Source organism: Uloborus diversus, chromosome 8 (genome assembly GCF_026930045.1).
Source record: "Uloborus diversus isolate 005 chromosome 8, Udiv.v.3.1, whole genome shotgun sequence".
NCBI lineage: Eukaryota > Metazoa > Arthropoda > Arachnida > Araneae > Uloboridae > Uloborus > Uloborus diversus.
In genome coordinates this window covers 26,137,033-26,162,912 of record NC_072738.1, presented here as the reverse complement: position 1 = coordinate 26,162,912, position 25,880 = coordinate 26,137,033, and the positions used below count along the sequence as shown (strand labels likewise).

Sequence of the window (25,880 nt, the reverse complement as noted above, 5' to 3'; positions counted from 1 at the left end):
CTCCCTTTAGAATAGTGCTTTTAGATAACCTTATATTTTTTATAATGAATAAGAAACGTAGATTAAATGGCTAAGGCAGAAATACATGAAATACGCCGCCGCCAGCTCAGTCAATTCCAGCCGAGGACTGCAGTTTCGTACTTATCAACTGCATTATTAAACTGCAGTCCTTCAGCTGGAATTGACTGAGCTGGCGGTATATTTCACATAAGTATAGGTTAGAAGTTCGTGATAGTTTATAAGCTTGACATTTACCTTTTGATTCGTATGCAAATAAAAATTAATTCTATCTTCATTCTTTACTTTGTGAAGTTATCCTTTGAATTTACGTATTTACTAGCTGAGTTGCCCGACGTTTCAAGGTCTACCTCGAAAATAGTAGTTGCGTCAAGTGGCGCATTTTATAACAATCAAGCTTGAATAAAAGAAAAAAAAAAGCGTTTGGTTTCCTGTCAACGTGTAGAAAAGAGCAATTTTATGCCTCAAAATTTAACTTTAGACTTCTTTGTTTTTTTTAATTAAAAAAAAATGTTATCATTGTTACTGATAGGCCTCACTATCCCGTTCAACGGATTTTCTGGAAAACCTCCCTAAGAGGCGGTCGACCCCCAAAGGGGGCAAAGTACCCCTATGTGTATTCCGAGCATCAAAGGACGGACCTCGGTGCCAAATTTTCCAAAGACCGGATGTAAGTAAACTAAAATTGAATGTTGAAAACCCCAGTGGGGGGGGGGTTGCGGTTTCAAAACGCAAGAGGAAAAACTCCCCATGTGAGTTCCTGAGCACTAAAGATCCTCTGTGCGCAATTTGTCAAAAATCTGACGTGAACTGGATTTTTAGTAGGAAATCCTCTTCAAATGTTGCATGCGGTCACACACATAGTGCTCTAATTTCACACACGTAACGCTATTAAAATATCTTTTGTTGCTATTGTGTCAGCTTTAGAAAAAAAAAATACTTGTGGAATACTTACTCAGTATACTTAGATGCACAAAATATACTGTTCATTTACCTTTTAAAATTTTACAGGAAATTGCAAAATAGTATTAGCTATAGCAAATTTTCAGATTTTCTGAGTCACATACGTAATGGTGTATTTAAAAATTTAAAAAACAAAAATTAGAATTGTCCTACGAAAATAAAACTGCCAGCCAAAACTTCTTACATATCCTCTGTTAATCCAGTAGAAATTGCTAAGAAATATTTTTAAAATATCATATTTGTTTTTATTGTTATTTGCAACGAAATGGTGTCAAAGAGTCGCACACGTAACGCTGGAATGGCCCCAAATAATCATTATGATCATTAATCGGCCAGAGCCGATTAATTGGTAATCGGTCTTTTTTTTTTATCGGTGCATCCCTAAAGTATATATTACAAAATCTCGTCAAGAAAGATTTTTGTCCACTTCGATTGTAAGAGCACCGCACTGTGCGACGCTACGTAAAGGCAGGGCCGTCCCGAAGGGGGCAGGGGGGGGGGGGCGAGCGGGGCAATCGCCCCGGGCGCCACGAAATGAGGGGGCGCCGCAAGGCACCTCTCGTTTCGACGGAACACGACGACATTCACACGAAATGAGGGACACCTTGCGGTGCCTCTCTTCGTATAAAATGCCCTGATTGTATAAAATTAGGCGCCCCCTCAATTCAGGTATAGATACGCAGCCATAGACACACAAAATAGAGAATCATTGCAATGATTCTCTATTTTGTCCTATGGCACGAAAACATTCCTGTCTCTCAGTCTCCAAAACATTCGTTACCTTTGTATCATTGAAACAGATACAATTTCTGAGAATATAACTGTTTAGAATCAAGCAAAAGGCACTTCTCATTTGTCCAGTTCTCACTAAATTTGCTTTAGTTCTGCCCCAGCATGCAGTGGCGTAACGAGAAATTTTTTTTAAGGGGGCACTTTGAAAAAAAAAAGTTTTTTTATTGATCTGATTGGGAAAAAGGTCAAAAGGTGTCTGGTCAAAATTTTGAAACTTTTAGTTTTAAAAACGCAATTTTAGCCTTAAAACGCGATTATAGGCCATGTTAATTGACATTAGGGTAAGGTAGAAAGCTTAGAGACTGTTTCCGATCGATTTTTTTTTTTTTTTTTTAAATAGAATGAAATGAATTCCTTCTCCCCCTGAAGTTTTCGAAATTTAATTTTCAAAAACGCAGCTTTAGACAAACTTTGAAGATTCTATGGATAGGAGGATCTGGAGCATCTCCCAGAAAAATTGTTCAAAATTATGTTCAAAAAATTTAAGCAGTGTTTTACTTTCAGGGGCTATCCCACTTTGAAAAATCCATTGCTTGTGATATTAAAGAAAGACGGCATGGGGACGAATATTTTCTTAAACTAAATTCTTAAAAGCAATTTGTAAGGCCATATATTGTAATATTAGGACCAGTGATTTTTCGAAATTAGAGCTCCAAAAACGCAATTCTGAGCGATTTTCGGTGTTGTTGAGTATTTGTGGGATGCTCCCTAAAATTTACAAATATTTGATGCAGAAGAATAACATCTTTGTTCATAATATATAAGAAAGCTGATATTAAATTGGTACAAGCAAAACCAAAACAACTCTTGAAAAGAATCATTGGATGAGTTCAGACCGAAATTTAATTTTGATGTAATTTACTTCGATATAAATAGATTTTCTCTTTATAACCAGCAAATTATATTCGTGTTCTTAGTTTGATCAATATGAATAACCAATTCAGTTTTAATTGTTTGTTTTTTATCTAGTGGGATAACATTTTACAAGAAAAATATTTGGATTTTGAACATTTCTGTTTTTCAAAAAGTTTTTGGGGCACTAATGTTTTACAAATATTAAAAGAACAGATTCATTTCTTGTGTTTTAATTTGTATTATGCATCGCCCTTTGATTGTTCTATTTATCAATATGTAAAAAAATCAAATATGTACTATGCACTGATGTTATAAGTAACTTGATTTTTCTGTGTGTATAGGGGGGGGGGCGCCAGGAAACTTCGCCCCGGGCGCCGTCAGCTCTTCGGACGGCCCTGCCGTAAAGGTTCGTAATAGAGGTGCGACATCGATAGCAAAACATCGATGTTTCAGAACATCGATGTCGGAAATTAAAACATCGATGGTATTGATACATCGACCAAAAAATATCGATGTTTCCGATCATCGATGTTTTAAAACATCGATCTTTTTGTCAATATTTAACATACATTTTTAAATATACTACACTATACAAACTTACATAGATGATAAACTCTAACAAATGTTTCTTAATGGATCAGGGAATTCTTCTGGCATTGCGTCTAATTTAAGCAATACAAAAGAATACGAATCCCACGAATATATTGAAACTACTGAACCGCAAATCATGAATACAATTTAATAGGAATAATTTCGCAACATCTTGGTACTATAATAAGACAAAAAATGATAATAAGACATGCAACAATTAATACAAACCAGTTAAATCTACGAAAAAATATATCATAGCACTTACAGTCAGTTGTATGATGAGAAAGAGTTGTGCAAATTATATTAACAGTACAAAATTAATTCTGAAAATTATTATTAAGAGCAAGAAATATGTTTTGTATTGTTAGTGCTATATAATTAAACACAAATTGTGAGTAATGGAGGGACGGCTTGTTGGGGATAGACGCAGTGGCGGATACAAGTGAGGGGGTCATACCCCCTTCCCCCGTCCCGCAACAGTATTTGAATATTGGCTCTAAAAAATAAAAACTTGATCGAAACCGAAAGAAGTGTATACAAGGAGGAGGGGGGATCATGGGGGTCATGACCCCCTCCTTCCATCAAAATCTGCGTTAATACTTTGTAATCCGTTTCAAGGTTCATTGCATTTGAATAGTGAAAATGACTGCTTGGGGGAAAAAAAGCCGGACCGAAACCATAGAGGGGGGGGGGGGTATTAACTGTCACTTTCCTTTTTATAGCATATGTATTTAAAATATGTAGACAGTAAAAATAGCTTTTCTTGAGACAGTTAGTCTGCGTCGTTGTATTCAGGAGGCAGTATAATGAAAGGTAACAAAGAAGTGTGTCTGACGCCCGTTTGCTTTTTATAAGCAATAAATTTAATCAACGATAGTTTTTGTAAAACCATATCCAAAGCTTCAGGCATCGCTTCAATCGATAAAACAGTTGAGTCCGAAAATGTGTTTTTTTTTTTTTTAAATGTAAAGTCTCTATAGATTAGAATTTCTTTCTGTTGTAATTTTTAGATAGTTCAGTTTTTAGTCGTGCAGAGTTTATTTTTAAATGTGCTGTAAATAGTTCATTAGTTTAAATCAGTGTTTAGGATTTATTATCGTGCAATAAAATTTGAGTGTCGTGTTAGTGCAAAACCTCATTATACATAGGTTCTCGCAGGGGTGCCCACCTAGGCAGTGGCGGATACAAGGGGAGGGTCATAGGGGTCATGACACCCCCCCCCCCCAATACGTCGACAATATTATCCGTTCGCATTGTATTCAAACACTTTATTGATAAAATGTAAATGATTTCAGTTTTTGTTTCAGTTTTTGAAATATTTTTGAAAGTAAATACTTGAAATACTACATCTTTTAATTGTTTATAAAATTTATTCGTGAGGTTTTTGTCCTATTAGTTGCCATATTCCTGACCGATGTGGTATTTTTTAAACACCTAAGCAGTTTCAGAAATTTTTCATACAAAAACCATAAGTTTATTCATGGAGGAGGGGGGAGAGTCACTCTTTAGCATGAACCCCCTAAAATGTTAGTCTGTATCCACCCCTGGGTAGACGATAAGTAACCCCCAATATTTGGTGTTTAAGCGCGTTTCTCTTTTCGCTGACAATTCCACCAGGCAGAGAAAAAACTCTTTTCGATGAAACAAAAGTCGCCATTGTTGTCAAATACTTCGACCCAGCTTTTAACAGTTCTGAATTTTTGCAGTTATAATATTCACGTAGTAATATATAGGATTCTCGTTTAGTTTAAGATTCGGAGCTTTAAAATCGACTGTAAGTTCTGGCAACAAACTACCAGTGTAGAGTTCTTCCAATAGCTTTGACCTCTTCCTCGCCCTACAGTTATCTTTTACCGTCTTCTAGCGATCTTCCAAAAAATCATCCCTTACACTGAAAAATCGATCTTTTTAAATGTCCGCAAATAAATGAAATTTTTGGAGCAATTTCATAAGTAAACTTAATTACCTAGCGAGAAAATTGGAGAATTTTACTATAATTTTCAATTATAATACAAAAACATCAACATCGAAAAACATCGAAACCAAAACATCGATGTTCAGAAAACATCGAAAGTAAAATATCGATGTTTTAACAAAAACATCGATGTTTCAGAAACATCGACATCGATGTCGCAGTCGCACCCCTAGTTCGTAACTAAAATTTATTTTCCCCTTTTCAGTTCAAGTATTGCCATCTGTCGGATAATTTGATCATTAGATTTGTAAATCTGTCATAGACCCGGAAATTCGCTTTGTTACATTTCTACAGTTGAAAATGATGAAAGAGCAATGAAATATTGTATAAAACTCTTTTTCTGTTTCACTCGACAAGTGTTTACATTTTATTGAATAACTTTTTGAGTGATGGTTCTTTAATACATGACATTTTAATTACCTGATTTTTTCTCACTAATTTTTATGCACAGAAACAAATTTCAAAACTAGTTGCTTTGAAATGTTTGTTTTTATTGAGAAAAGAAATTTGTAATTGTAAAAAATTATTATTATTATTATTATTATTATTATTATTATTATTATTATTTGCTTTTAATTGTTGATAACTTCAGTCGCGAAAACAGTTCGGTGATGAAAGGAGCTCATGAACAGAAGATGGTTATTCATGAGATAGGCGAACTGCGATAAATGCCTTGCGAATTGCATCGTCACTTTATAAATGGCGCAACAAAAATCAGTTTACCGATCTACTGTCTCTGCAGCAGTTTCAAAGAGCATGAAAATCTCGCTTAATAACCTAAAACAGCTATTTTCAGGCACTCGCTAACGCTCTTTTTTTCGCCTCAAACTATCTTTATCATATCAACTGAGTCACTAAAACACCCTTCACTCCCGACACAAAAACATTTTAATATACATAGATAGAATTGATAATTGAGACAGGAGTGCTCAACTTCAACCAGTTTAGTTTGTAAACAAAATTAATACATATAACAGAAACATTTCTAGTAGAGCCAGAACTAATTCCCATCATCGAAATTAATATTGAACTAGCAGGTGGGAATGCTATGTTTCATGCCTGCGATACCTTAAAGAGGAGCCTTACCTTAAAGTATAGTGCCTAGAAAGAGTAGTGTGCCGACCGGCGCTTTTTTCCCTGCGATTCTAGAAGACGAATTGTATGAAAACCGCTAGATGGCAGTACAGTCGAGATGCACGTTCAATTTCGCGGTGCTTACATTAGTAGACGCGGGATTTTGTTACAATTTAGTTCCGCGTTTCTTTTTTACCTTTATTTCGTGAATATTTCATGAAACAAGATTTAAGGCTTCTAATGGAGGCAACAAAGTTGAAAGAGGGTACAAAACATGTAAGGAAAAAGTTACGCTTTTTAAAGCTCCAGCTAAGAAAAACTAAAGTGGAACTCGTTAATTCCCAGGTTAGATAAAGTTTTTGATAAATATTGCTCAATTCATTTCGAAAAACATTTTATTGAAACGCATTTTAAGCATATTATAAATGGTGAGGAAGTTTTGATTCCTCGGGGAAAAACTTTTTTGAAAGATGAGGCAATTCCGACAATTTTCCCAAATCTGCCAACATACTTTACTAAAAAATTACCAAAGAAAAGGTCCATCAGGAATTATGCAGTTAAGAAAAATGTTCCCTGTTTGAAAAAAATAAAACTTGATCTTTCCGCAGATGAAACTGAAATAACCACGTATAAATCTATTATAAATGAAATTGTTCATATTAATTTGCCTAACGAATATTGGGTTTGTATGAAATTTAAAAAATCTCCAAATATTGTAGTTTTTGTATATAATGTAAATTATGTGGAAAATAATATTAACGATAAAAAGATCATTATTGAAGTAGACACAAAGACAAGGATCTTTTCAAAACAAAATTTTACACAATTGACTGAAAATTTGATACTTATATTTTAAGGCAAATGTATTATCAGTCGAGATGGCTAAGGGCGCAGTTTGTTGTTGTTTTTAATGCCACTTGGGAGACTCAAGCCCCATTCATGTAGCCAGCATGAGTTTAAAGCAGAAAGGAGCGACTCCTGAGTCAATGAGGCCCCTAAATGAGAAAGAGCCCGACTTGGGCACGGTATATGGTAGCACCACCTCTACAGTTTATAGGTCTGGAGAATAGGTTGGAAATCTCCAGCAACGCTACGCGTGGTAACTGTTAGCGACCCACCATAAGACTTTCGGACAAACGGAATCAACGAGCACGTAAGTTATATTTAAAAAAAAAAAATTTTTTTTTTTGAATTTCAGCTTTTTAAAATCCGAATTTCTCGCCAATTGGCTATGTTCATTCGCTGTTCCCATGTTACGGTTCCACGTCATGATAATTTCGTAATTAACTCGTCCATTTTATGATAATTTTGCTCCGGATACTGTTCTTAAAATTTAAATAAAAAAAAAAAATCGAATTTTCGAAAAATCGCTTCGAGGTGCACACCCCCGAACTACAAACTAACTTTATCAAATTTCATGAAAATCGGCCGAACGGTCTAGGTGCTGTCCGCGTCACAGAGATCCAGACAGAAATCCAGACAGAGAGACTTTCAGCTTTATTATTAGTAGAGAAATATGAGACGCGCAGTTATTGAATACTTAGTTCATTAATTACGTAAGGATGATTTTGGCAATTTTTGATCCCCCTCCCCCCATATAAGGATACGTAAGATTTTTCACCCCCCCCCTCCTATTCTTACGTAAGATTCCATTTTGTTTTTCAAAATGATAAAATAACAAATCTTGGAGTCGTTACATCACCGGAATCGTTATAAAATTCACATTATTAAATTCAACCTTTTGCGTAAAGAAATAGTTACTGAAAAGTTAGAATCTAAACTAAATGTTTTTTCGACATTTTTTTTTTTTTTTGTTTTTGTTTTTGTTTTGATGTAATATTATTTAAAAATAAAACATGCCATACACAATGGGACTCTTTTATTTTATTTTACACTATTCATTCTTTGTAAAACAAATAAAAAACATCTTATCCTAACACGTTTCTTACCTTCCAGTTTCAAATGGAACATAATCTCTGCCAAATCACTTGTTGACCGCGCAATTTCTAATGTGAAATACCGACTTGGAAAATATTACGTAAGAATGAGTTTGACCCCCCCCCCCCCCCAAAGGTACGTAGAGGCTTTTCCAATCCTCCTCCCCCTCGGGACCCTTACGTATTTAATGAATGGCCCCTTATATTCTACTATTTTCATTGAAGATAAATTAACATAAGGTAATTTTATATTCTTCAAAAAATAAATGAACACCCATGTAACAAAAAGCACTTATTACAGAATTTGTCCTTTGCGCAGAAATAAGTTCAATCCGAAAAACGGGGCTTTAAAACTGCAAAATCAGCATGCAATCGCTGATTTAAAACGAGTCTGATTGAGGAGCATAACGTACTCCTCGAGCGCAGCGCCATCTGGGTTTTCCTCAGATCTGACCTCACTTTTTCCCCGTCGATCGGCACACTACTCTTTCTAGGCCCTATACCTAAAGTAGCGAATGTGATCCGAGTATAGCAGAACGTGAACATTCCACGTAACCTTTTAGCTGTTCGCTAGTAGAAAATGTCTTAGAATTTCGCACTCGACATGCGCACATGCCTCTATTCTAGACATGATATGTGAGTAATTCCGCCCGTGCCTGTAACGTGTCGGGTTTTTTAGATAAGCTAACCTGGATTTTGTGATCAATTTTTTTGAATGAAGAAATCACATTTCCGTGTTTATTGGCCGTGGTCGAAATGATGTCAGCCGCAGAGCATGACGAAACGTCCTGATTTTCTTTTCCATTTCGACCACGGTCAATAAGCCTGGAAATGTTATTTCTTCATTTTCCCACCGGCCGTGAAAGCCTTAAGCAATTTCTTTGTAATTTTTCTCGAAGATTTGAATATTTGTAACAGAATAGCAATAATAATATATTTTTTTTTACATTTTAATATTATTGTTTGCAAATGTTAATAAAAATCTTACTCTTAACATATGCAGCAGTTCTTTTAAAAAAATCAAGTATTTTTTGATTAAAAAAATCATTGAGCCGTGAGCCAAAAAGATTTTTTTGTAGTAAAAAACTTCAGCAGGAGAATCAAGCACCTACTTACTTTATAAGCGCATATGAGTCTTTTTTAGGTATGAAATCGGAGTGGGTTCGCACGTGCCTCTTGTTACGTGTCGATTTTTTTTTTTTTTGAACTGAGCTGAATTTTGTAATATTATTTTTGAATTTTCACAAAGATTTGAATAATTTTATCAGAGTAACAATAATAATTATTTTTTACGTTGAAATATTATTGTTAGTAAAAAGATTTAATGATGGAAAACTTCAGCAGGAAAGTATGTTGAAGCACACCCATCATCATTTCACATCGCGTGATGATACTGAAATTCACTTCGTTTTATCTCTGCAATTAAGAACGATGAGAGAGCAATGTAATATTGCATAATACTTTTTTTGAGCAATCACGATTGCTTATTGTTCTCACTTGACTGTTTTTGGCGTTCCTTTGATTTTTCCCACCGCCACCCTCAGCACCATAACCGTTGACGGGTTCCTCACGATGCTGCACCTCTAGCGAAAGCCGTCTCCAGGTTGCATCCATATCCTACACACACGTGCATACATACACAACTACACACACACACATACACAAACACATACACACACTTACACCTACACACACATACACAAACACATACACACATACAAACACATACACACACGCATACATACAGACACCCACACATACACACACAAAAACATACACACACACATACACACAACTACCCACACATTCATGCCTGCACACAGACACAAACACATACAGGGCCGTCGACAGGATTTATGGGCCCCTATTCTTCAGGGCCCCTAACTTTTTACTTAATCTTTAACCTCCTTTTTCTAGGCTCCGTTTTCACATAAATATTTAAAATTGATTTGCGATTTTAGGTATGGGGGACCCTTTTTGTAGCTCGGACAACTTTATATCGGTAGCAAAACAGGCCATTTTATATTTTTTTCTTTACGATGTATCTTTTCCTACGCGCGCGTGTATATGTGTACTTGACAAAAATGAATAATTAAATAAATAAAAAAAATTTCTGCTGTCTGTCTTTTTTTTTACCTCCTTGGAGTAGGAGGGATATCAGGAGAATGATGCAGGGATCTCCTCCTTTGAGTTGAGGGTAGAATATCTCCAACTTTAGGGGGTCCGTCTCCCCCGGGAAAACTTTTGAAAAATACATTAAAAAATTCTGCATTTTGAAGCCTTATACGGGATAATAGGAACTACAACGTGTGGAAAGAAAAAAGGAAAACAAAAATTTCTTAAACTTTACATTTTTTTGTAAATTAAGACAATACAAAATACAAACTGCTCGTGGTTCGACGAATCGTTGATATTAATCGATAGAGAGGAAGAGCGACGAGGGAGAAACGATGACGCATTGTCACTTGCTCACATCGACTCTCCGTATAATTAATTTTCTATCATCCCTTATCAACTCACCAACAAACGGAACACTGAATTAACTGAAAAACGATCAAGATTAAGATATGCTTTAAAAGAAATGGTGGAAATAACAGCTTAACCATTCGGACAAATCATACTTTATACAACTGATAGGAAATAAAATTGAAGCACTTTTCAAGCAGTATCAGAAACTTTTTAAATTATTTTCAAGGCCTCTAGAACAATTAAAATTATTCAAAGCAGTTCATTTTTACTTTCCAATCTCTGATATTTTAATACTTGCTCGTATAGTTATACATTCTAACTTAGTAAGAAACCCCTGTTAGTCTGCACTACTTGTATTTTTAAATAACAACTGGTGCAGAAAACGAAAAGGAATAGAGGTAGTGTAGTAATTTTTCTCATGCGAAACAGATTGACAGTATGCAGTAGAAGTAATACAAAAGCAGGCAATAACAAAATAACTTTCAAAATACGGAATTCAGGTTTAAATAAATGGCAAAATGTGAACATGCTAGTCACGAAAATGTATCTCAAGCAAGCAATATGTTGCAGGAACGTCATAACCATACTTTTTTACATTTGATGCAGAATGTAGCGAGGAGCTGAATATGGCACATTTTGGCATCCCTTCTTCCCTCCTCGCATTTGAAGAAGTTTAAAATGCCCCAAGTTCTTTAGGGTTTTAAGCACTTGAAAATGAAATTCATTTTTAAAAGTATTTTTCCTTTTTTTTAGGATCGAATCATGCAATATTTTCGAGAGTTGGGGACCTAAGTTATTATAGCTTGTTTTGCTTATAGGTAAATCCAGCACTGATTCTAATTAATGGTGACATAACTGTGCCCTTTTTAGATATGTAAGGGCGTTCTATGCACTTTGATAAGGAAACATCTTTCAAAGTGCCCCCCAATCGCCCCCTTCCCGTTTTTACTCTAGAAACAACACTAGAACTAGTTTCAATTTGTATCACTGTACTCAAAACTAAATCAACTCACATTTTGAATCTTTTCATCGAACTGCGTCGCTTGTCTATGTTTTGAATTTCAAACGCTGAAAATGCAAGCGCTTATATTTATAAGTCTTTTTTTTTTTTAAATTTCTTTGCCCCTTTTCCATTTCACTAAAATTCTGTTTAGCATTTAAAAAGAAGCAATTTTTTTTTAGCCTTGGAATTCGCGCAAAAAAAAAACAAGTCACATTTATTTTTGGTTCAAGGCTTCGATAGTGGGCTATGTAGATAAGGACAAGTAGAATTTCTCACTTCGAGCCTCATCACTTTCACTGAATTCACTTCGATTGAAAACTAATAATCTTAACTATTAATCTTAACTCTAGGAGAAAGACTTCCTTCAAACTAAAAAATTTTTTTTAAGGGGGAGGGGGATTTATCTTCATCTTAGGCCCGCTTCGCGGGCCCCTCAATCTCTCACGGGCCCCTATGCAATGCATAGGCTTGTCCCCCCCTCACGGCCCTGAACACATATGCCTACACACACATACACATACCCCCCCCCCCACATACAGACACAAACACACATGCCTACACACACAAACACATAACTCGTGCACACAAACACATTCCCCCACACACAAACACACAAGCCTACATACACACTCGTGATTGCGAAAAACATAATTTGAATTCAAGATGTCAAAATTCAAATTTTTTTTTTTTTTTTTTTGTTCAATCGACTGAAGCCCTGTATGCGTAGCTCTGGATACGCCCTTGTCTTGAACAGCAAGTCGGCATTTGTGTAGCAAGCGACCGTGTTACGTTAAGGTGTCGTAACTAAAATTTATTTTCCCATTTTTAGTTCAAGTATTGCCATCTGCCGGGTAATTTGGTCATTAGATTTGAATATTTGTTATGGTACAGGATATTCGCTTCATTGCATTTTTAGTTTTGAATGATGAAAGGGCAATGAAATATTATATGAAATTCTTTTCCTGTTTCAATCGACAAGTGTTTACATTTTTTTGAATAACTGTTTTGAGTGATAGTTCTTAAGTACCTGACACTTTAAATATCTTTTTCTCCCTAATTTTTATGTACCGAAACATATTTCAAAAGTAGTTGCTTTGAAACGTTTGTTTCTATCAAAAAATATACGTGTATTTTTAAAAAATTATGTTTTTGCATTAAATTGTTGATGACGCTGCGAGTCACTTTCTAAATTGCGCAACATAAATTAGTTACTGATCTACGGTTTCTGTAGCAGCTTCGAGAAATACGCTTGCTGCACTAAAAGCTCGTTTAGTGTCCTCGGTGCAAAAAAGCTCTCTTTACTCCTCTCCTCATAACTGTTTCATCACATCAACTAAGTCACCAAAACACCCTTCACAAAAACATTTTAATATACATTTATAGTGTTGACGTTATCAAACAAAAGTGTTTACTTACTACATTAGTAGACAGAAGGTTCACCTACAACCAGTTTAGTTTTAGACAAAATTAATGAATAAAACGTAAACATTTTTCGTAGTTTCAGTTTCAATTAAAAAGTAGTCGACCCGTGGGAACTCCGCACTGTACTTCGAATCGTTTCATAAGGCATTTCGCTCTTTAAAAATTTCAAAGAAAGAACATTATGAAGAAGAACCGAAAAAAAGTAAGCGCAGAAGAGAAGACACGTAATTTAAAGACATCAGTAACAAAACCTCGTTAAATACAACGTTGTGATAATTTGATCATCGCTCACCTTTTGGTAGTACATATTTTCAATGCAAACATAAATATCATTAAAAGTGGCTGAGTAGTGGCTCGTGAAAAAGCAATAATTGTGCATGTGAAAAAAACAGGTTGTGGCAAATACAGTGCTGTCCATGTGAGCATCTGACAGGAAAAAAAGAAACATTAAAGAGATATTTATTGGCACGGATTCAAATTGGCGCCATTCTAATTAACAGCCCGACACCCCAACAAACCTAGCAATTGCGCCTTCCTTTTCGAAAGCTATTCATTAAAGGAATGCGTAGTAAAAAACAGCAAAAAAGCTTTTTGCCAGAAAAAATAATAATACTAAGATCATGCTTCTATATTTTGTCATTAACCAGCATGATACGATTTAAAATTATTCGTAATGCATGGAATTTGATTAAAGAATGACGAATATCTCACGTATCGATTGAAATAAACATTCTAGAGAAGTAATAAATTAGATTGAAAATAAGTGTTTTTATCTTTGAATATTGAACTATTTCACATAGAAGGTTGCTTTAACCGTTACGACTTAAAATGCCCGCACATGTTTCTCCTTTGTTCGAGCACTTAAAATTCAAAACCAAAACCATTTGAACTGAGTCCGTTTTTTAAAGTGTAATTTTTCGAACGTAGACAAAATGTTTTTTTTTTTTTCTTCAGCAGAAAGCAGAGGAGTAGAAAATGATTTCTTGCTAGTGAAGTTGATAATAATTTTAATGCTTTATATCGTATTCGCGCGATTAAAAAATTAAAGGTTTACTGGGTGAAACTCGTAGTTTTAATTTGGCGTAGTATTTTTTTTTCATTTGTACAAAAGGTTGAAAACTGCTATTAGAAACATCTACATTTCAGCATACAATGAAAATGTTTTTCTGCACAAAAAGGATTTCCTTTAGGTATATCTAATACTTTTTTATGCTTACATTATGCTGAGCGATCTGTATGTAGTCAAAGCTTAAAAAAAAAGGAAGAACACCCTTCGATTAACAGTCAACTTATCCGAATGATAACTGTAGCCTGCATAAAGGAGTCGAAACCCCAAGTAGCATTCCCACTGCATTTATTTTATTGCGTGTGTATGTTATGAGTACATGTAATGCGTAATACTAATATAAATTTGATATTATGTCGGACAGCCCAAGCTTGCATGAAGTTCAGATAGTTTATAGCCGAACGCTCTACTAGTCCGGTCAATTTAGACAATGGAAATAACAAAAATTCCGGGAAAGCTAAATTTTTGTAGAGACCTTGGGTTTAGCATTACAAATAAAGTGCCAAAAGTCCCCGTCGATCCCATGTGCGCTAAAAAAGTTATTCGGGGTCAAAGGTCAAATTTTTTTTTTTTTTTTTAGATTTTTCTCAAAAACGGTAAGTTTTATCGAAAAAAACCTCAGACCAAAGTTGTAGACCTCAAAATTCTCCATAAAAATGGTCCTTATGATTTTTATCTCCAAGACCAAACCATTTCCCAGATATTGCGTACTCTCAAAAGACAGCCAGTCACTTACAGAATCCCCTCTACTCGCGTGTCCTTGAATAACATCTGGCTATTCTAATCCGTGTGGGATCGTTCACGTACCCGGAGGTGCCCAACCCACTAAGGGCATGGGCGCACCCCTCAATATCGTGGAGCCCCCCTCAAAAACGAGAGCCTTCTCCAAAAACTGAGAAAAATACCTCTCAAAACCATCCCCCTAAAAATTTCGATAGCGCAGTCTGGGCCATGACCCCTTCTGGGTGGGCTGACGCACATGCTTCTTTTAGAGTTAAACGTGCAATTCGAGTGAATAAACGTATTTATTACAAGCGTCTACTTTGTTTGTGCTGATCAATATTTAAGGAAAATGACACAATTTTTTTTTCATTTGCAACAAAGTTTTGACTGAAGGTGAAACTGTTGTGCTGGGCAGTCGTGGAATGCCAACTTGAATCGATGCAAGTGTCGGGAGAAGTTATAAGAATTCTGCGTTTTATCTTCTCAGCCTCTTCATCCGCTTCCTCGCCACAAAATAAGCAGTGTTTTTTACAACAAAGCTGGATTCATATTCACTTAATACCGCTCTAGTACGAGGTGGACTTACTTTTGAAGTACTGGATATGTTCATTAGGGTGGATTGAAAAAAATCAAAACCTGATAAGCGCTAAGTAATAACCCGGGAAAAGTTGCCTTTTGTAGAGATATTTGGTTATGCAAAAGGATTTTGACCGCAAAAAATATCTTGAGGTGTCGCTCCGCCTTGAAGTTGATCATAAATGCATAAAAACTGGAAAAAGTTACAATAATTTCATCAAGTATCAAAATTTGATAAATTTGATGTTATCGCTCTTAAGAGCAGGCTTTTTGTGTAGATTACACATTGCATAAGATCATTTTAATAATAAACTGTATTTTAAAGTTCCACACATGCGTTGAATCTTGAATTTGACCAATATAGTGTCAGAATTGATTAACACAGTGTTGCTCCGTACCTAGAGAAAAAACAGTAGAAGTTATGATTTGTAAAAGTTTGCTTTTATATTAATTAATTCTTACATAGGTACGGAAAAAAGAGCAATAAAAGCAATTCTTATCTAGTAAAAAAAAATGTTAATTCTCCACTTAGCCCATAACTTTGGCTCAAAATGTCAAATTTACCTATGATAGAGAACAACGGTTAAGTATAAAAATGTTAAAATATAAATGTGGCTTGCAAGAGCCCACCATAAGTCACCCTTTAAAACAAAAGACGTTGCTAAAGAAACTTTAATGGGTTTTGAGCCCTCAAACTGTAACCACATTGATTATAATAAAACATAAGTTTGGCGTGCGAGTTGAACTATTTTGCTTCTCATAATTTTCAGTCTTGATTGAAATTGTGGCTTGATGGTATTGTGGCATAATATTTCTAGATTCTAATCTGAATCGAATGAATCCGTCCCTTTTGATTAGACAACAAACTGCACCTGGCACTTCTTTCTCTTATTTTACCTATCGTCTCGCTGCTTTAGTATGACATGTGAGGTTTTGAAAGCCATACTACTCAGTAGGTACGCCATCAAGCAATTTCTTTCAAAGTTTTATGGAAGTCCCCATTTTGAGAGAGGGAGCTGCCGAGTTTTACCAGTTCTGCTTATCAATGAGCTCATAGTACTCTTTCAGCTTCAAAATTGAAATCTGAATTATAAATGTTCTTTGTCCATCTTCGAACTGGTCATCGTAATCCGTCTCGAAACAAGTTCTCTGATGGTCATCTGCAATACCTAGTGTTATATTTTTTAAATTCTCAAAGTAATCAGTTTGCAGAACAAGAGCTGATGATCCAAACATAATACGATGACAAGTTTGAAGAATTCGATTGTACAGCGAAAATTTACATTTTCAGATTTCAACTTGGGTTCTTTGATAAGCAGCAGTGGGGACACTCGGATCATCTTCTTAAAAAAGGAATATCAGATAAAACTTTAAAAGAAATGGTGCTTGATTGCGTAACTATTGAATTATATGATTTCCAATACCTCACGTTATACTAAAGCAGTGAGACGACGCTCGCAAAATTAGATGAAGAAGCGTCAACCATAGTTTGTTGTCTAACCAAGAGAGATGGATTTTAGAATCTGGAAATCTTAACTACAATGTATCACTAAGGCCAAACATTGTCAGGAGTCAAGATAATAATGCAACTCGCCAGTCAAACTATGTTTTATTGTATGAAATGTGGTTACAGTTTGAGAGCTCAAAAAACATTTAAAGGGGTTAGGATTGTTTTGAGGGGTATTTTTCTCAGTTTTTGGAGGGAGGCTCTTACTTTTGAGGGGGGGGGGCTCCGTAATATTGAGGGGTGCGCCCATGCCCTTAGTATGTTGGGCACTCTTGGGTATGTGAACGACACCACACGGATTAGAATAGCCAGATGTTATTCAAGGCCACGCGAGTAGAGGGGATTCTGTAAGTGACTGGCTGTCTTTTGAGAGTACGCAATATCTGGGAAATGGTTTGGTCTTGGAGATAAAAATCATAAGGACCATTTTTATGGAGAATTTTGAGGTCTACAACTTTGGTCTGAGGTTTTTTTCGATAAAACTTACCGTTTTTGAGAAAAATCTAAAAAAAAAATTTTTGACCTTTGACCCCGAATAACTTTTTTAGCGCACATGGGATCGACGGGGACTTTTGGCACTTTATTTGTAATGCTAAACCCAAGGTCTCTACAAAAATTTAGCTTTCCCGGAATTTTTGTTATTTGATCACTATTTTTATGTCTAAATTGACCGGGCTATACCGAAAAAATCTTATCAATTTAACCGAACAACTAAGTCCAGTGCTTTTAAGCTTTATTAAAATATAAACACACACACACAGGCTATTTTTTTTTCTTGCCGAAAGCGACGTAAAAAATTGGAAAACTGCATTAGAACTTTACTTGAAAAAAAAAAAAAAATGCATAAGAACTACAGACTGCATCAAGGATTTGAAACAGCAAGGAGCGTTTTCGAAAACTTGATTTTTCGACCGTAAGTCTATTTTTTGTCGTTAACCAGCCTGATAAGTTTTAAAATGAGAGGGGAATCATATATAATATAAGATATTGAAGAGAAATGTTTTTTTTTTTTGAAAATTTTTACAATTTGGTACCGCAGGCTGCTTGAACCGTTATAACTTAGATGGCAGCACGTGTTCATCATTTAATAGCACGGTTAAAATACAAAAAAAATTGAACTATGCTCTTTTTCAAGCGTAGCTTTTCGAATGTAGTAAAAATGTGATAAGCTTTTTTTTTTTTTTTTGCAAAAAAAAAAAGAAAAAATATATATTTTATCCTTCAAATTGAGGTAGTGATTTTTTTATTTGTACAAAGAGTCAAAAAGTCATTAGACGAATATATATTTCAATATACGATTTATTATTTTTTTCTGAACAAAAAACAATTCTATTGTAGTCTGAAATCTTAAACCTGTTACTTATATTTTCACTTACATTATGCTTTAATTTTCTTACCAGAGCCAAAGCTTTAAAAAAAACCTGTTCAATTCAGAAGTACTTAAGCACAAAACCACATCAAGTTTTCTTAACAGCAAAGTGCGTTTCCTACTCATTTTTTCTATTCCCTCAGATTTGTTATTCACTTACATATGTGTGCATGTAATTTCTCTAATTTATTTGATGCAGATTGTCCGGACGTGGGCCCGAACACGCATTCTCCTAGTTACGAGGGGAACGCTCTGCCGATCAAGCTACTCAGCTCTGTCGGTCATAGTGCAAGTTAAAGTTATAAGTTTAACCAAAAATTTCATTCTGGTTCTTTAAAACAGGTTTTTCGGCTGAAAAAAAAAACAATTTTTTGACCGTGGGTCTATTTTTCGTCAGTAGCCAGCACCACAAGCTTTAAAATAAGGTGTAAATCAAAGAAATCGATCAAGAATTGAGGAAAATCTGGCGTAGAAACCAGAAACAGGCTACAGAAATAATATATAAGGATGTTGTCATTGAATTCGCAGGTGGGGGGGGGGGGAATGCTATAATTCCTGCCAGCAAGTCTCTGCCGAAGCGGATCTAAAACGGGGTGGGTCGAAAAAAAGCTTTTTTTTGTTTAATTCGTTGATGGGTAGTGCGGAAAAGGTGCCATTGGTGGAGCAAAGTGCCCATAAAAAATTTGAATGTTTTCTGATAATTTCTTGATTTGCCGCAATTGGGTTGAAGTTTCGAAAAAATGCTGTTTTTTTCATGTTTTTAGCCAAAATAAGTAATAATAGTATGTTTCCATTTTCGATGATGAGTTGCGCGGAAAAGGTGCCATTGGTGGCACTTAACTCCCGTAAAAATTTTGAGGTGTGTGGTACAGTTCTTTCCTTTCCCACAAATGAGTTGAAGTTATTGCAATTTTCAGTTTTTTTAACGTTTTCAATAAAAATTCTCAAATAGTAAAAATTTTGTTTTCGGCATATTTCTCTGCCATAATTATATAGTTTTATCACATGGGATGCATTTTTAGATGTGTGGTGTGTTATAAATTGACTACTTATTGCATATAATTTTTTAAATTTAAAATATGCTATTAGAAAACTTAGCGCAGCTCTCTGTTTGATTAGCGTTCAAAACCACAGCGGGAGTAACTCAGAATTCGTTCTTATTCACTGGTAAAACTTTTAAAATAAGAACAAAGTTATTATCTCTTAACTAAAAACAGTCACGTGAAACGGCATTCCCCTAACAACACGAAAAGAAAATAAAAAAAAAAACAACGGTGTCATTGCAGTGTTTAAAAGAAGAAGGAAATAAATATAGAACTGCAACATTTGGCGTACATTTTTCGTACGAACGAACTCCCGGTCTGACCCCTGATAAATAAGATAGAGAAAGTACTGAACTTAAGAACTTTCTCACTCAAACCTTAGCTGATGGCATGCGAAAACCTACTTATGCTATCATTCTATGCTACCTCTGTCATGTATTTCTACATTGGCAAAAGAAAAAGAAAATACTGAAAATTTGAGCAAAGAAAAAAACATTGAATCGATAGTCGTGCAACTGTTTCAACTGGATTGTCCAGAGTTAAAGGACAACCAAACAGGGTCTGCGTGCACTTAAGTACCTCGAATCCCAAAGATGAATTGGGATGTCTCGCACTTTTCGTAATATGAATTGATTTGCCCATATGGGGAGAAACAATCTTCATTCTGATGAATTATTATCTGCGTAAAATTATTCCTTGTCGACCCTAGTCATCGCGAAGAAATAATTCTCACTCAGAGGACTTACATCCCTGAAGGGTTCGTTTTAACCTGAAACAAATGTATGAAATTTTTCCCGTAAATCGTGCTTCATACCGTTGTTAGTGACGAATTTAATAAATGAAAATATATTTTGAAAAATTATTTCTGTACTTTAAGTGGCACATTTTTGCAAAAAAGTAACTAAATGCAAAAGAAAAAAAATCCGGCTTCTTGTTATCCAGAGTAACAACTTTACGATCTGATTAAAGTTAAACAAAAATAAGTAAAATAAAAAGGTTGGAGTAATTTTGCAAATAAAATAAAACTACTGTTTTTGTAAATTGCGAAAATAGTCGACAGAGATACACCACAAAAGCATATCATTTACTAGTTTTTCAAAATTGGAGAAGAGACACTTCTGTTTACCTAAAACGTACAATCTGGAAAAGTTATTGGTTTTAAGAAGCTTTGATTAGAGAACAATTTGTTTTTTGTATAATGTTTTTGATAAACAGCACATGTGTCATGAAATAGAGTCAAAATCCGCCGTATTGCGTTGCCTTATCAGTGAAGATTACTTATCTTTTTCAAAACTAAAGTCAACTTTATGCCCAGGGAATTCCCCCTTTTATGCCTGTAGGTAGATGTATATGCGTTTTATGCATCACTTTGAACAAGATGTTGCAATACCTATGCCATATATCAAAAATATATAAAGAATAACATTAAAAGGTTCTTAAAATTGTGACATTTTGTGACAAGGGAGATGGTGGGGGGTAACGTGAAATGTGACCTTACGTATTTTCAAAAGTAAGAATATGTTTTTGAAAAATAGCGTAACATGTGACAAAGGCGGGAGGGATGGAGGTGGGGTTGATGTGTGACAATTTGTGTCGAAGGAGGGAGGTGCGTCACAAATATTGAAAAAAAAAAAGTGTGACATTATTTGTGAACAACCCTGAAGCTATGGCGTGGCAAAATAAATAAATAAATAAATAAATAAAATAATAATTTTAAAGGATTGTAGCTACGCTACTTACTTATTCGAGTTTCTAGCACAAAAAGCACTGATTTTTCACTACGAGGGAGACAGAAACGGAATTTTCATTGCTAACTTTCTGTGCAAATATTTGATTCTGCATAATTTAATAACACTCACTTGTGCTTACAGATTGGTTGTCATTTATTCCGTCATTTAAAATTACTTCATGCAGAGGATCTGATTGGTTGATGTTTCTTACGCACAAAATAAAACAGGAGAACTCTCAATAATTAAAAAAAATCATAGTCTCTAGAGGCCACGCCACACCTGCGTCAAGGGCAGCCGTCTAGCTTTTGGGAGAAACCCGGTCATAGACAGTTAAGTCAGGCAAAAAGCTACACTCGCCGTGATATAAACTCATTTATGCAAAAGTGCTTCCCGCAAAAACGTTTTTTGTTTACACTGTAAAAACGATTCAGAAACGTTCCTGGAAAATAATAGGCAGCTGATATGCCCAATTTCTACCAGTAACATTTCTTACAAAAACCAGGAACGTTTTCCGATACAAACCTTCCTGAAATGCTGGGAAATATCCCCTGTTAAAGCCAGTCGTGAACTTTCTACAAGAATTAAATAGTATTCATGTATTTGATTAGAACCTTGCTGGTTTACCAAGAAAAGTCCAGAAGCGTTACCGCGACTATGGCCAAAGCTGCGCGAATAATTGCAAGCAAGAACCAACCATATATCTTGCCTGCAATTCTTGCCTCGCAAGGCTGCAGCTATCCAGAGACTTATTTGCTCCCATTGGGAGTTCAGTCAATCTGGACGGGCCGTGATGAAATTGAGGCCGATACACCTTATAAACATGCTCAGTCATTCTTTAAACTGGTAGCAAAATATATCTTTCATACCAGTGAAATGTCTGCATTCGTGCATCTTTTAGCAATTCAGGAAACTTTTTCGCGAAGATACTTGATTTTGCGGGGAAATAGGTGAAAACCTCTGAAATCCCGAAACGTTCCACGGAGATAACCAGTAACGTTTCGGAATTTTTTTACAGTGTAAAAAAAACATAATGAAAATCGTATATTATAAAAAAATTATTAGTTGTTTGTGCCGCTAACTCTATGGGACAAACGATCGTTTTCCAGATAAACCTACGATCGCTTAAAAAATAGGAGAGGGGGGAGGGGGAGGCTGTTTCAGGAAGCTTAACATATGAATAAGTTTATATAACGGCTTCGAAAGCTTTTCATCCCGTCAGATTCAACTGTAATATGTTTTTAACCAAAGGCAAAAAGAGGGAGCACAGTGAGTGATGGATGTCTACGTTGCATGACTTCACATATTATATACTGTGTTCACGAGAAAGATAGACTAGAAATGGGCCGCTTGGCGGCTTTAATTCATTTTTTGGCTTAGGTAAGAAAAAATTGGTGCCAAGAAGACGGTGAATGAGAATGCTGTTGGTCAATTTTTTTTTCTTTAGTTTTTCCAGGGACAATCCCCAAAAGAAGGATAGTAGCAAACCTTCTCCCACACTGTCCTGTGTGCATACTTTTGGTCGATGAACACAGTAAAGAAAGAACTTTTTTAAAGCGGATATCCCACCCACAGCGGGTATGCTTTTGAATTGGCGACCTTTTAACACTAGTAAGAATCTGAGGAACTGGTCAAAAGCTTCACGTATCGACTAACTGCAAGCAGTAAGCGAAATCCCTAACGTATGCGTTTTTAATCTAAGACGCTGACAAAGTTTTCAGTGTAATTTTTCTACTTTCTTTAGCTGTGAATATTCTTAAATGGTTTAATATATGACCATGCTAGTTTTAAAAATTAACTTTGTGACATTTATTGATATTATTTAAGGAGTGGTTTTGTATTCTGCTCCTTGGATTTGAGGTTATAGGAGGATGAAATGAACTCATGTGCTTGGGCAAAGCTGGTTCCCACTTTGCAGCTACTTGTGCAAATTAACTAAAGACTTATTCGTTCAGCTTATTTTGTAAGTGGTCACTAAATGCAAAAGAAAAACGCTTCTGGGGCGTGAGATTGCAGTTACATATCGCCAAAACTAACTGACAAACCAGATCCTACCTCTGCTCCAAACAACAGAGGTCTGACGGCAACTGTGCCTTAAGCAACTGCAGGAAAACTGGGCTTCTTGCAATTGAGCATGGGTTCGCTAATTTGGATTGCATTGTCTATCATAGCTGTAAGCTACGTTACTGTACAATTTGATTTAATCTTATTTATTTGATCTTGCCCACTTTGCTCAGAGTCTCTACCCGCTTTGGGCCTACCACCCCTCTGGTAAAGCTGCTTTTCAGAAGGGTTGTATTTTTTAATGTATTTTATATTAAAAACAAGCATGTGCACGAATTTGTGTGTGTGTGTGTGTGTGTTTTTTTTTTTTTTTTTTTTTTGAATAGAAACAATGATTACCATATTAAAACACGGATGCTAAAAAAGTGCCTAATGAAAGCACTAGCTACTTTTGTCTACCATCAAAGCTAACGTACCCGCTTTCGCTTATCTTATGGGCAAAGTTGGTCTTCTGAAGGGTAAGTTTTTTATGACTTTTATGTTAAAAACATGCATTTGCCCAAGTTTGTTCTTTCAAATAGAAACAAAGACTTTACTATAGAAAAATATGAATGCTAAAGAAATGTCTAATGAAAACATAAACTACTTTTTTTTGCTATCAAAGTTAACGTACCCGCTTAGTGCTTACTTCCCGTAGTATATTTGACGTAAGAAGAAATTAAAAGTTCCAATGTGTTGCACTCTGCTGGCAAAGTTATACAATCAGTTTCTTTTATTTTTGTTTAACGAAATAAATTTGCTACATTTCGTTTAATCAAATAATTTCGAACTTACTTTTTCGAAGTTATTCTTGACTGTTGGCTAGAAATCGTTGAAATATTTTCTGCCGCATTGAACTTTTCTGTGAAATATAATAAATCATTGACATTTTGGGTTGCTATAAAATAAAAATGAAAAGGTTTCTAAGCAATTAAAAATTATTTTTCTAGTTTTCAACAAGTTTTGCATCACTCGTCTAGTTTCATTATACATTAAATAACTGTTTGACAAGTTTAACAAAAGCGTTTTTATTTAAAAAAGGCCCTTTTTATCGATATTTTATGGCACAAGATTTAAAACAATGCACGGTTTTATTTTTCACTTGAACATAATTCGAAATTACCAAAATATTCTAGTAAAATATAAAGAAAAATTAAAGGAAATGAAGAAAATTATTATAAATTATGTAAAATAATTGTTTTTAAAAACACAGAAAGTTATTAATATTTAAAAATAAAAACATACTTTCTTCACTTGATTGAGCAATCACGGCAACAACCAATATTTTGCAGATTAAAAATATAACAATCATTTTCTCGACTTTCACTAAGCATCTCCTATTCCAAACTGAATAAATGTTCCGTATTAGAGATAAATAAAAACAATTATTCCCAGTGCTTATCTTTAGGAGGGCTCTCGATTATGGAAAAGCTAATCTGCTATTAAAGAAAACACCTTTTCTCTACTGTGATAAATTTCCGGTACGTGTGTGATATCGAAACTCCTTTCTTTATGGTTAGATAACGAAACTCCAAAGAAACTTTTAGCCAAGTCTTGCCGATTGTGATTGTTTTAGAGGTATCGTTTTGCTAAGTGAATGGTGTTTGTTATTCTTCCCTGTCGAAGGGTTTTCTGAACGTATCTGTTCAGGAAGATACGTAAAGAGAGGGTGAGAAGAGCATATCGAAGGTAACGAAAAAAAAAAGGTTTGAAATGATTAAATAATAACTAACTGCAGATACGAGTTTCGAGGTTTCAAGGAATCCTTTTTCCATTCAAAAAGTGTGAGCTTTTGGATGTAAAGTCATAAAAAAAGGGGGCTCGGAGCTTTTCTCGGATGTTTTCCCATTACCCCCCCCCTTCTTTTTTTTGCTTCGGAAAGTGGCTCTTGATGTTCCAAAACACGCGCCTGAAATTGATTAGTGTGTTTTGAGCCATGTGTTTTCACTGTTACTTTGTTGTACAACACGCTATTTATGAATTTTGTATTAGAATATCAACGGCTGAAAACCAGTCAACTTCAAAGCACAGGTAGCACAAAAAACGTTTAAGCGTTTCATAACTGCCTTAAAATGGTTATCCCAGCGCTAACCACCATTTTACGACTTTTATATAACGAAGTGTGTTATTAGGGAAAGTGTCAAAAATAAGCCCCCCCCCCTGCCCTAGAAACAGTCCGTAAATGATGTCACGCTGTTTTTTTTTCTTTTTTCAGCATTTTTGATCCCACTCCCCCCCATTTTCACAAAGTGTCCCACTTCACCTGACTCTTCCCACCGTCACATGTCACGCTATTTTTCATAAACATATTTTTGTATGAAAGGCGTGATGTCACACTTCATTTTATCCTCTCCCTCCCCCTTGTGACAAACTGTCAAAGTTTCGCAAATCAGCCAACCCTCAAAGTGTCATATCACTTGTGAACAGCCCCTTAACTTGGCTATTTCATGCTGCCGTCAGTAGGAGAAACGCGTAACTCCAAATTTTGCTTACACTGTAAAAACAGTTCAGAAGTGTTCCTGGAAAATAATGAGCAGCTAATGTGCCCAATCAGAAACATGTCTTGCAAAAAACAGGAACGTCTTCCGTTAAAAGTCTGTGACCTTCCTGAAATCTCTCCGGTTTAAGCCAGTCATGCTCCTTGAGCCTTCAAGATAAACTTGCTGTCCGTCTTTCGCGAGAAAAGCTCCCGCCGTAAAGTCTGAACCCGTCTACTACCATAGAAAC

General features: G+C 35.4%; 1 protein-coding gene across 1 annotated transcript in view; it reads right to left on the bottom strand.

The window, feature by feature from the left end:
• The window catches only part of LOC129227740 (serine-rich adhesin for platelets-like), a 132,002-nt gene extending 107,472 nt beyond the window's left edge, over positions 1 to 24,530 (bottom strand). The window contains exon 1 of the mRNA XM_054862344.1: positions 24,399 to 24,530. Within this exon, the coding sequence (XP_054718319.1) occupies positions 24,399 to 24,465 (67 nt within the window). The 5' untranslated portion in view covers positions 24,466 to 24,530. The remainder of the gene's footprint in view (positions 1 to 24,398) is intronic.
• Positions 24,531 to 25,880: the final 1,350 nt, after the last annotated feature.